This window comes from Toxotes jaculatrix, chromosome 15, assembly GCF_017976425.1.
Source record: "Toxotes jaculatrix isolate fToxJac2 chromosome 15, fToxJac2.pri, whole genome shotgun sequence".
In the NCBI taxonomy this organism is placed as follows: Eukaryota; Metazoa; Chordata; class Actinopteri; family Toxotidae; genus Toxotes; species Toxotes jaculatrix.
Window position 1 is genome coordinate 3,218,678 of NC_054408.1, and position 11,876 is coordinate 3,230,553.

An 11,876-nucleotide genomic window follows, 5' to 3' on the forward strand; every position below is an offset into this window, starting at 1 on the left:
TTTTTAGGGGGGAATATTACACTTCATTGCACTTACATTGAAAATAATGAGATTAATTTATAAAGTACTATACATTTTCAAAGGTAAAACAAGTGGTTCCCAACCTTTTTGGTCTATCTATCTGTCTATCTGTCTATCTCATTAACATTTGGTTCTTATTATACTCAATTAAAGGACAGTTGCCAAAAACAAAAGATAACTCCTCTCTGGTATACAGTGGTTTCTGGCATTGTGTATCCCACAATCCACCACAGTGTGAGGCTGCATGTGACACTGCATTGTGCATCACACATTTCACCACTAGAGGGCTCACAGGAGGACAGACCTGTAAAGGCAAACCTCCTGTCTTGCCTATCCTCCCCTCCTGATCCTCTTGTTTTCCTCTCTTTTCTTATTTCCTCTCCTCCTCTTCTGTCTCCTTCTCTCTTCCCTCTTTTTCTCACTTCCTGAGTTTCCTATCTGCTCTCCATCTTTTCTTTCTTTCATCCTTTCCCTCCACTTTTCCTCTCCAACCCTCCTGCTCTCCTCTTTCCTGCCAGTCCATCTCTTTGTTTCTCCTTCATCTCTCCATTCCTGTCTTCTCCCTATCTCCCTGTTTCCTTTCCCCTCTCTTTGCCTTCTCTCCACTTTCCTTCCCCTGCCTCTCTTTTCCCTATATTTTTCACATTTCCTCAGTTTCCTATTATTTCTTTTCCTGCTTTCTCCCTTCTTCATTTCCTCTCCTACTTTCCTTTTCATCATCTGTCCATCTCTTTTCCTCCCTCCTTCCTCTCCTCCTTCTTCTTTTATTCCACCCTGTTTCCTTTGCTGTCAACTTCCCTCCTTTCCTCTCTTGCTTTCCTAGCTCTCCTCCTTCTCTTTCCCCTTTCCTTCCTCTGTTCTCCTCTTTTCCCCTTTCTCACTTGTTTGCAGTTTTCTTTCCTTTCCTCTCTCATTCTCATTTTTTCTTTCACTTTTCTTCACCTCCTCTCCTCTTTTCTGCCCATCCATCACTTTTCCTCTTGACTTCCTCCCTCTTCTTTTCACTTCCCCCCACTTTTCTATCCTTCCTCTCTCCTTTCCTTTGTCATCCCGTCTGCCTTCCCTTTTTTCATTCTTCCCTAACTGTTGTTTATTCTCTGTCACTCTTGCCTCTCTCTTTTTCCTTCCTCATCTCTCCTCTTTCTTTTTCTTTCTCACCCTCTCGTTTCCAATTTCCTTCCCTCATACCTTTCCTCTCCTCATTCCCTCTCTTTCTTCATCCATTCTTCCTCTTACCCTTTCTTCCCTTCTGGACTCCTCTTTCTTCTTATCCTCCCTTCTTCCCCTTTGGCATTTCAGAGCTTGAAGAAAGAGAGTGAGAGAAAAGTGTGTGTGTGTGTTTGTGTGTGTGTGTGTGTGTGTGAGAGAGAGAGAGAGAGAGAGAGAGAGAGAGAGAGAGAGAGAGAGAGAGAGTGTGTCAGACAGATAAAGAGACTAGGAGGGAGCGAGCAGACTGAAGCTGAGCAGTGAGTGGGTTCAGCAGTACGAGTGCGTCTTTTCCCCGGAGCTGTGGATGATCCAGCCTCAAATGTCACTGAGTGTAAAGAGTCTGCAGGACTAACTTGTTGTCTCAAAAGAAAAAGAAGAAGAAGAAGAAGAAGCAGACTCTGTCTTCTGAGAACTGAGTCCCATTTATCAGGACAAAAACTCCAGGATGATCCATCACCTTCCAAACCAACACAGAGTCTGAAGCTGCTCCAGCTCAGGAGAAAAAAAATAATCATTCCCCTGAGAGAAGAATAGAAGAAGAAGAAGAGGAAGAAGAAGAGAAGGGGGAGGAAAAGTCAGTTTATCTACAAAAGACAAGAACAACCAAAAAAAGTGGTGACTCTGGAGAGTGTCGGATATATTGGCCCCTGCTATTTATCCAGAAGAAAAGAGGAATAAAGAAGAAAAAGTGAAGACAGAAAAGAAAAGGCTTTCATTGTAAGATCAACCCAAAGAGGATGTTGGAGGCTATCGCATCCACTCAGATGCAAAGAAAAGAAGGAGATATAAAGATGAGAATAAAGACAGAGTAAAAAGTTTTGGTATTTGGGAATACAGAAGAAAGCATATCATCTTGTCAGCTGAACAAGACTGTTTTTTTCTTTAGTTTTTGGTTATTTTAATAAATTATTGTGAAAGAGGCAGAAAAAAACGTCAAAGGAAATCACAGAGATGCAGGAGTGAAGAGTCAAAAGTCAAGGAATAAAAAGGATACAGCAGAATAAAGAGAATAAAGACAAATATCTGCAAAAAAGGGAGGAAAAGAGAACAAGGTTTAAAGCGAATACAAAAAGGAATAATTAAGAGGCAAAAGGGCAAAACGGGAGAAAAGGATGAACCAAGAGGAAGAGCAGGAGTAAAGAGGAGAAAAGAGGACAACTCAAAATAATCAGGAGAACTAAGGAACAAAAGTGAAAACAGAACAAAACGGAGGAATAATTACATCTAGAAAATCCAGGAAAAGAGAAAACAATTGAAAGAGAAAACCACAAAAACAGAAGTAAGGAACACGTGGAACCCAGGTGTGACAATGAGGCTCCTGGTGCTTCTTGCAGCTCCCTTCTCCATCCTCGTCCTCCACATTTTAGTGGTGGCATCCGCAGGCAGCGTGTCCCCAGGCCGGCTGGAGCGCTGGGTCCGCTCAGGCCTCCAGTCGCTGCAGTGGGACCAGCTGGACCGGTGTCTCCGCATGTCCTCCCTGTCTGAAGCCGAGTGCAGGCAGCTCGCCCACCTGCCGCTGTCCTCTGTGGCTGTTTACGTGTCGGAGCCTCGCACTGCTGCAGGTAGGGAGGCCAAAGGTCATACGTCACTGGAGTGTTTTACAGTTTTTCTTTCTGTGTGAGGGTTTAGTGAAGTTTATTGTAACTTAGTGTGGAAACAACCTGCCAGCACCATAAGTGAATACATGTCCACTGAGAAAATACAGCGCACAACCAGTTCATGTACAAATTTTAGGGTCTAACAAAGACTCAAATACAAAGACTCAATTTTACAATGGAGGAATGAAGACGGGAGAAAATTAAGTAGTCATCTTAGAAAAACCACCCACAGACCATACTGATTAACAGGTGTAAATTCTGTCACCAGCCTTAAAAACAGCAAGACACAGAGTCCGTATTAACCATTTCAAACTTAAATAAACTCCTAGTCTGAAATTCAGAATTTATCAAATAACGTTATGAATTTACAGATTTTATAAAATCTTAAAAAATGTTGAAATGTTTCCAGAATGAATTTTAAAAGACAGAATCTAGTTTGTGTGGATTATAGAAATGACAAGACAGGTCAAAAACCTGTCAAGATGTATTCAAATCCAAAATTTTATTATATCATTAAACAATGCAGGCATATGAAATAAAGTCATTTTAAATGGACAAAAATAGAATATCACCTATACAATTTACAACATTTTTTTAGATTGATTAATTTCTTCTTTCTTCTTTTATCTAACGGATTTTACTAATCTTGAATTTATGGTGACGATGTTGTGTTTGAAGGAATTATTTGTCCCCTTTATGGTATTCAAGTGTCACACAATATTGAACTGGTAACATATTACTGTAAAATGTAGTCTATCTTTTTGGATGTGTCGATGGTGAACAGTAATGAGCAGGCAATGACTTTATTGTCCTTTATGGTATTTAAATTGAGTATGATTCCTGTAGACACAGCAGACACAGAGACTTCTTTTTCTTTCTGGTACTTAAAGTGCGTTGATGTAGTCCTGTGTCAAATTACCTTAGAATTACCATAATACATTTAGTAACCTATGCACAAGCCTACATATGGTTTTCTCCTCTATTCTAATATCTCTTTTAAATGGACTGTTAAATGTGTAAATTTAATTTTTCTAGTAAGAGATTGTTTCTTCCAAAACCCTTCAGGTAACTCAGACAAAGTTCTGGCCATCCTGCCGGACTCCTCAAGTGGGATGATGAGCTCCAAACCGAGGGGAGGTTTCAGTGTCAGCCAGGTGCTGAATGGTGGGGAGGGTCCCCACAGACACCAGCAGCCTTTTCCTGGCTCCATGGCCCATGATGTCGTGCTGGTGCTTGATCCGAGCCCTGGGGAAAACTTTGGACACCCGGTGGTCCTCTTCTACGTGGACATGAATGTGACAAAGAAGAGATGCTCCCACCTGGATGGCATTTACCTGGGTGAGTCAGCTGACACTGACAGTCTTTCTGTATTGTATGCATGTAAGTCAAGATTTACTTTGTCTGAATTACTCATTACCTGCAGGTGTATTTGACTGTTGGTCCATTACTATTTACATTATACATAATAATAACTATTCTACCTAATAAATACTTCAACGTCCATTTCTATGCAGATGACATAATTTCAAATGTTTAGTTGTAATAAACCATAACCTTCCTTTAACTTTAAAGCAGCGGTTAAGGTATAACATGCATGTTTGACAGACTGATTAAAGTCATGTTCTCACTTACCTGGGAAAATCAAAAAAGTGTCTTCAGTATTTCATGTTCAGTGTTTTCCGTTCACACTTGCCTGTTTGTCATCTACAGACGCAGTATGTTTTCGTCTCAGTGCAGCCACTGGGGAATTACTGTAAGACTTGGTTAGTTAGTAGCCCATAAATTAAATAACAAATTTGTACTTGTAAAGTCATCTGACAGAAGAAACAGAAAGATACGTCATTAAGGCAAAGTGAGAGGATTTTGACAATCAAACATCGGCTTTTCTAAAGAAAAAAAAAGCACCACTTTTGCAAAAAAAAACAGCTTTACTGTGGATAAAAGGCAGAAAGGGAGAGTAAAAGAAGTTTTTCCAAAGTGCTTTATTCATGTAGAAATGGTCTAAAGGGACAGGAAGTGAAAGTATTCTGCAATGGTCCTCACAAGTCCTGGAAAAGCAGCTTGTGTTAAAGTGCGAGTTGCTGACCTCCCGCTGTGAGAGAGGTTAGGGCCTGATGTTGAGGTGAATTTAGCCTTGTGTTACACGAACACACACCTGTCAATTATTCATATACACACACACACTGAGCACTGTGCCCCCTACTGGGTCCTGTAGATGGAGTTTGACCAGCGTCTTTTAGAGTGAAACTTTCTTTAGACCTCATTTAACCTGGGGAGAGCAAGAAGAAGGAGAAAATAGAAGGAGGAAGAAAGGCGACACAGAGGAGGAGGAGATGAGAAGAAAGGAGAAGAGAAAATGTGAGGAGATAAAGTGGTGGCTCAGTGCCCCTGAGGCAAAACAACTGGTGTTGTGCCCTTAGAAAACCAGTGACACAGTATGGAAACCAGCTGGAAACATTACCTGATCCTGGGTTCTTTGTGTGTGTGCGTGAGGATATTAACAAACTATACTGTGAACTAAAATTAGTAATTTCAACCCGTACTTACACTGTGTATACAGGTGGACATACATACCTATTAAGAGAAAAAATAATAAACAGCAGCAGATCAAGCCATAAATAGAAACATTCGGGATATAAAAGAGTGGAAAATTAAGACCATCAGCAAATATGGACCCAAGTAAAGTGCAGTTCTGGGTAAGATAAAGTGCAGATGTGCAAACCTCTGTATTGCATTTAAAGATTCAACCTAAAAATAGCTACAGGACTGAAAGGGAGTCTGGCTCTTGCTGTATCTAGATACACTTCACTTACACTTCAAACCAGTGTCACTCTCTGCGTCTCCAGGTGAGGAGTGTTTGACTCTGGCTTTAAAGGGTCGCTGCCAGAACCAGCTGAAGCGTCGGCAAGCTGGGCCAGAGAGGCTTATGGGTAACGGACACAGTCGGCTGTCAGGTGGAGCGCTGCGCGGTGGTTCCATTTCCACTAGTGGTGGTAGCCGTCTGGTGGAACGAGCCATCGGAGGGCTCTGTGAAGTCCACTTCCTCCCACTGGTGGTCGGAGTCGGAGACAGCAACCGAACACAGAGACTCAGATGCGTGGGTGAGTCTGACTGTCTCTCTTTTCATATAAATTAAGGTGAAACTTGGTGAAAAGTCAGGATATAACCAAAGCCATCAGTATTCATCCCGCATGCAACAGAGTGTACATTTCATGCATCTCTCTGAAGGTTGAGTTTGGGTGTAGAAATAAAAAAGCAAACTAATACAATTGTTGAAATTCACCAGAGTTTCATAGTTTGAGTGGCATCCTGTTTCCCTTTTCCTAGTAGGAGGTTATCTGAGTGAAATGCAGCTTTAATGTCATGTTCTGCCAAGACCACCCACACCTGCAGCCTCTGCCAGGAACCAGGGGCGTGGTGAGAAAAACTTCTGGGAAAATGTAATCTTGCTGTTATGGCAAACATGGACAATCCTCAGGATAAAACCACAAACCCACCTCTGGCATGCTGCAAATATGTACAGATTAAGTATTCCCTAATTGCTTGATGCCTCATATTTAAACTCACTGTCTGCTGAGTATGCAAGCATACCCAACTTGATTGGACTTGATGTCAGCGCTCAGGCTCTGCTTTATTTAGAAGTTCTTTCCAAGACAAGCACCTGTGCATTTTCTGTGATTTTCGTCTCTGACATCTTCCGTGGCCCCGCCTCCAACAGATCATGCAGAGTTTGCGAGGTGCCCTCAGCCGATGCCCATGGGCTCTCCCAGTTTGCCCGTCTCCAGCTGTGAGCTGAATAAAAACACCAGGCGCTGCCACCAGCAGCCACTGGCCACCCACCTGTCCTGTCGGCTCTACCAGACCTGTGACCACGCTGTGCTCATCTCAGGTAGGACAGTGTGTATGTTTGGTTCCTGCTGGCGTTAGGTTTGTAACACTCCCATGGGTTGTGTCAGAACAAACAACAGGAGGACTTGATGAAGCTTGGGGTTTGTGTGTGTGTGTGTGTGTGTGCCAGGTGGCTGGCAGCAGCAGATGACGTTCCAGCGTCAAGTTCAAAATCTTCAGAAGTTTTATAGGATGCTGCGGAACAACGGGTTTCACAAGGATCACATCAAGACCTTCTTTGCCAGCAGTGGACACCTCCCTGGTAGGACCATGTTGCTCTCTTTGGCCAAATTTAAGGCTTCAAGACTTAAGTCACTGAATAAAGCTGTTTCTGTTTTAATCTTGTAAATATCTGATGACATTCTCTTTACACTCATTTTAACTTGGATCATTGAACCACAAAGTTTTGGATCCAATGAAGTGGCCTGACACATGACTTGAATAAATTAAGTGCATCCCTGTTATAACTGTCTTAGATCAGAAACATCTCCGAATTTAGATTTGTCTAAATAGAAATATGATTTATTTCACAGTAGATAAAAAGAAGCTTGTTGTGAGCAGGTTTTTCTCTGTTGGGGTGTGAAATAAAACACCAAAACTCCAACTGACCATCTCCATCATCTGACTCCTCTCCCCCATCTCCACCCTCCAACAGAGGACATAGAGGGTGTGTACTCTGCAACAGAGAAGGCGGTGATCCGTAACCACGTGTCGTACGTCTGCAGGAAGCAGCACTGCGCCGACACGCTGGTTCTCTACCTGAACTCGCCAACACGCAACGACGGCACCATGCTGCTGTGGGACGCCAACCTCAATGGCATTGTAAGAGATTATATAATATTTATACTTAACCAGATAACTCCACACCCTCCACACCTGCACATCACATCTTTTGTATTTAGCACATATAGAAACAGAAAACAAGAAATGGAAAGTAAGCATCACTCTTTCCAGGCTGATCTGAAGGAGCGATACTCAGTCAACGAGCTGCTGGCCGACCTGGCAGGCTGCAGGGCGACTCGTGTTCTGCTCTTTGTGGATCAGAGCTACAGCGGTGTTCTGTCCAAGAGGCTGCGAGGGTCCCAGAAACACCTCAACGTGGTCCTGATACAAAACCAACCACGGCAGACCCACAACCAGAGGCTGAACCCGGGCTTGGAGGACAGCAACTGGTCCTTCATCAGCCCTGCAATCTGCCTGCTCGACCACCTGGGGAAGGTAATTGCTCACATTTAAGCTTTTTTCCCCTTTACTCTTCTAAATAATCTTCTAAACTCCTCTTCCACCACTGATGTCGTCAGGGTGCAGGGATGTCTCGCCTCCTGGAGCCGTGGGCCGGCCTTTTAAACGTGACGTTGGCGGGTGCTCCCTGCAATGCCACACCACCGCTGACTGATGGAGAGATGCGGCGAGAGTACCAGGGCTGCCAGAACCTGCCGACCGCCCTCTGGCACCAGAAACACAGGAGGACCAACTGAGAGAGAGAGAGAGAGAGACACTGAGACTGACCAGGAGAGAGAGAAAGACTGAGAAGTGACTGAGTGGGAAACAAATCAATTACGGAGACACACACATACACACACACTCACACACACACAAGCATTTGCATTACGCACATGCATATTTGCTTATTTGTGTGTTAACCTAGGAGTTTAGTTTCAGTGTGCTTCATGGACACTGATGTGTGTGTTTTGCGTCCTAACTCTGAACTCACAGTGTAACCATGGCGATGACAGCTCATCCCAGTGGGAGTGTCCTGAACACCATGTGAACAGTGTGTGTGTGTATGTGTGTGTGTGTGTGTGTGCATATATTTGTGAGTGTATGTGTTTTTGTGAGTTCAGCAAGAGGACAACCAGTCTTGAAAACTATTGCTAGCTTACGCTCGGGTCAGTGTGTGTGTGTGTGTGTGTGTGTGTGTGTGTGTGTGTGCGTCACGTCTCCTGGGCACTTTAACATTTCAGAACCAATCATCCACCTCTATTTTTATCTTTAAGACAGTAATTTCTTCTTCCTTCTTTTCTGTCTGTCTTCCGTCCCTCTTCTTTTCATTTTGTCCTTTGTTTTACCTTTTGTCTACCACTTTCCTCTCACCTTCCCTCTCATCATCTCCTCCTCTGTCCTTTTTTCCACCATGTTCCCTTCTTGCCTTCTTTCCTTTCCTTACTTGCATTTATTCTCCTCAATTGCCTCCATCTTTTTACCCTTTCCCATTTTAATTTTCCTTCTCTTCCTCTTTCTTGATTTTTTTTTCTGCTGACCTTAGACCTCTTTCTCAACTTCATCCTCCATCCATCATTTTACTTTTAACCCTTACACTTGTTTACCCTTATCCACCTTCTTGTCTTCCCTCTGCTTCTCTCCTTCCACTTCTTGACTGTCAGTCTCTCTTTTCCCCTATTCTGAGCACATTTAAACAGCTGAAAACTGGAATGAATTAGTCACAAGAGAGAAGAAGTGACAGAACACTGAAACATAAAGTGAGTTTCCATACACACGTTATGTGTATTTTGAATTTGCTCATGAGAAAACATGAATGAAAACAACACAAAATTTAACTTTTCACAGTTTGACAGAACTCTTTTAACTTTTGTGTCAAACTTTTACTTCCAAGGTTATTCACAGTGTTTTTGGAGAATGACACGTGAACCTCAAGACCCAGACCACTGTTTGCTCTTTTCAAATCACTTCACCAGATGTTTATTCAGATTATTCAGTATATAGTATTAGCCAAGCAAAATTATAATTTACAAAATTATTCTATTTTTTCTTATTGAACAGTGTTTTAGTCTGTCCATTAGTACATTTCAACTCACCTACTCTGTGGGAATCATCCTCCCGCCCTTTTTTAGACTGAAGCTTATAAATATATAGTTTAATGTCTGGAAGAGCTCAGTAATTTTCTGAAACAGCTGGGCACTGCAGTCACAATGATGTATTTGTGGGAACTATTTTCAGCCACAGATGAAAACACATTTTGAACTCTTGTGAGTATCTGTGGCGACAGGACTGTATGTGTAAAGATACAGTGCCAGTGTTCACCATAAAGACGGAACATGAGGCTCATTTATAAAAGCCACACTGTGGCTGCACAGGTGACACTTGCTAGTTGAATAAAGTCCTTGTTGATTTTGGTCTTTTCATGGCATTTGTATAGAAACTATAGAATACTGCAAGATTTATCCTTTAAAAGAAAGCAATGTTGTCTCTTGAGAGGAGGTGGGAAGCCAACAGTGGTCTCCAATACAGTGTGGGTTATCGTTAGTGGTTTGAGCAAACAACCAATGCTGTGGCTTTTCTGGAGAGAACAGTCTCACTGTCAGTTGCAACATGGCAATCAACAGACTGCTGCGACAACCAGATCAGGTTTTTAACAAACTCAGTTACTCTTCCAAGATTTTCTGAATCCCAGATCTCACCAACAAAAATAAAATGTCATCGTCATGGAATGATTGGCCAACACTACAAAAATAACATCCAGGCATCACAAATCTGGACCTCACATTCAAATACCATTGTGTCTGAAGTCAGGAGGTTTATTTTTAACATGTAGAGATGGAGGAAGAGTGAACCATAGAGGGACACACAACAAGGCAGCCAGGAAACGAGAGACAGAGAGATTGGTTGGCAATGATCATGATTAAGATATGAAGCACTGAGACTGCCCTCACTGCTACACAGACTGTCTATGGCATTTTAATAAAGGCACAACTTGGAAGTGGGTGTGTGTGTGTGTGTGTGTGTGTGTGTGCTCTATTGCATAGACAGTGGCATCACATGAAACATGCATATGTTCTAAAATTAACCCATCCCTACACTAACAATGTATGTGCTGTCTTTTGGTGGTGCTTTGTGATTTTTGTCGGTACACGACCTCGTGTCTTTTTTTTCATCCCAGTAACCATCCAGTATATACCACAGCCCAGCGTGCATCTCCTTCCCTCCCTGCTGTGTTTTAGTGTTTGTTGTTGTACTGATTTTACATTTAGAGATTTGTTTATTCAAGAGACGGAGGTTGATCAGAAGAACAACTTTCCGAATGCGTGGGGACATTTTGGACCAGAACTGAGTCCAACAGGCTGACGTGTGCATATTCACAGTTTGTGTAATGATCTGTACAGAATATGAGATGTAATTTAGCTGAAATGTTTCTAGTTGCATGCAGCATCACAAAATCTAGTCAATAAAATACTTTTAGAAAGCAGCGAAGTATAAGAGATTTATTTGCCCGGTTTCCAATTCCCAAGCACTGTCCTGATGGTTAAAGTTATTGCCAAGATATAATCAACACAGTCCAAGTTAGCATTGGAATTCTTGAGGAACCACTTTGATGTAAACCCTACGCTAAAAGGCTGCACAGCTGCAAAACTGGACTGACTCCAGGGTTTCACAAGTGAGGACTGTTATTCATTTCCTGCTAAGGCAATGTTGTGTGTCCAGGTGGAGTCATCAGAACAAGAAGAACTGTCATTTGATTTTTGATTTTTTTCCACAACATTCAGAAACACTCAAACCAGCCTCCTATCTGACACCAACAATCCTGCCATGGTCAGAGTCACTGAGATCACTTTTTTTTTTCCCTCACTCTGATGTTTGATGTGAACATTAACCGAAGCTCCTGACCTGTATCTGCATGGTTTTAAACACTGGACTGTTGCCACATGATTGGCTGATTGGGTAACTGCATGAATTCATAGGTGCACAGGAGTTCCTCACAAAGTGCTTGGTGAGCGCTTATAAGCTCACAAATGAATGGGCTGACTGAACAGAACTGAGTAACAGCTGATAGCAGAACATGACTGTTGCCTTTCACATTGTTTTCACATTGTCATTTGATACATTGCAATAAAGATATTGATTATAGTCGATTTAAGGATAATGATATTAGGGGACTCTGTTTATTAATCTTGTGTTGCTGGGGCTTTTATTTTAATTTGACCACATTCAATTCAGACTTGAACTGTGCTGGAAGTGCTGTGTAAATGTTATTAGGTCTGATCTTGTCAGATTGCTGTCTTGATTTTTACAGAAAAGTTATCTAAACATAAAAGCAACATAAAATTGCCAACACATTTATAGTTATATTCATGCCTTTTGTTGAGAAAAGCTGTGACACATTTGTTGTTTCAGAGGTTTTTATCGGTAATCGAGAAACTTTTC

At 42.1% G+C, this 11,876-nt stretch overlaps 1 protein-coding gene across 1 annotated transcript; it reads left to right on the top strand.

Annotated features, from left to right (window-relative positions):
• The first annotated feature begins 1,496 nt into the window (after window positions 1-1,496).
• On the top strand, window positions 1,497-10,941 carry si:ch211-67e16.11. The gene is made up of 8 exons (XM_041056401.1): window positions 1,497-2,792; window positions 3,894-4,166; window positions 5,675-5,929; window positions 6,547-6,717; window positions 6,847-6,978; window positions 7,372-7,538; window positions 7,671-7,934; window positions 8,018-10,941. The coding sequence occupies exons 1-8, from the start codon at window positions 2,540-2,542 to the stop codon at window positions 8,192-8,194; spliced, it is 1,692 nt and encodes a 563-aa protein (XP_040912335.1). The 5' UTR covers window positions 1,497-2,539; the 3' UTR covers window positions 8,195-10,941.
• The last annotated feature ends 935 nt before the right edge of the window (window positions 10,942-11,876 follow it).

What these genes read in the sequence shown, in the direction of transcription:
- si:ch211-67e16.11 (XM_041056401.1), top strand. Translation starts at nt 2,540, where the DNA reads ATGAGGCTCCTGGTGCTTCTTGCAGCTCCCTTCTCCATCCTCGTCCTC. An exon ending in ACAGAGACTCAGATGCGTGG is followed by an intron (nt 5,930 to 6,546) that starts GTGAGTCTGACT and finishes CGCCTCCAACAG; the next exon opens with ATCATGCAGAGTTTGCGAGG. An exon ending in CAGCAGTGGACACCTCCCTG is followed by an intron (nt 6,979 to 7,371) that starts GTAGGACCATGT and finishes ACCCTCCAACAG; the next exon opens with AGGACATAGAGGGTGTGTAC.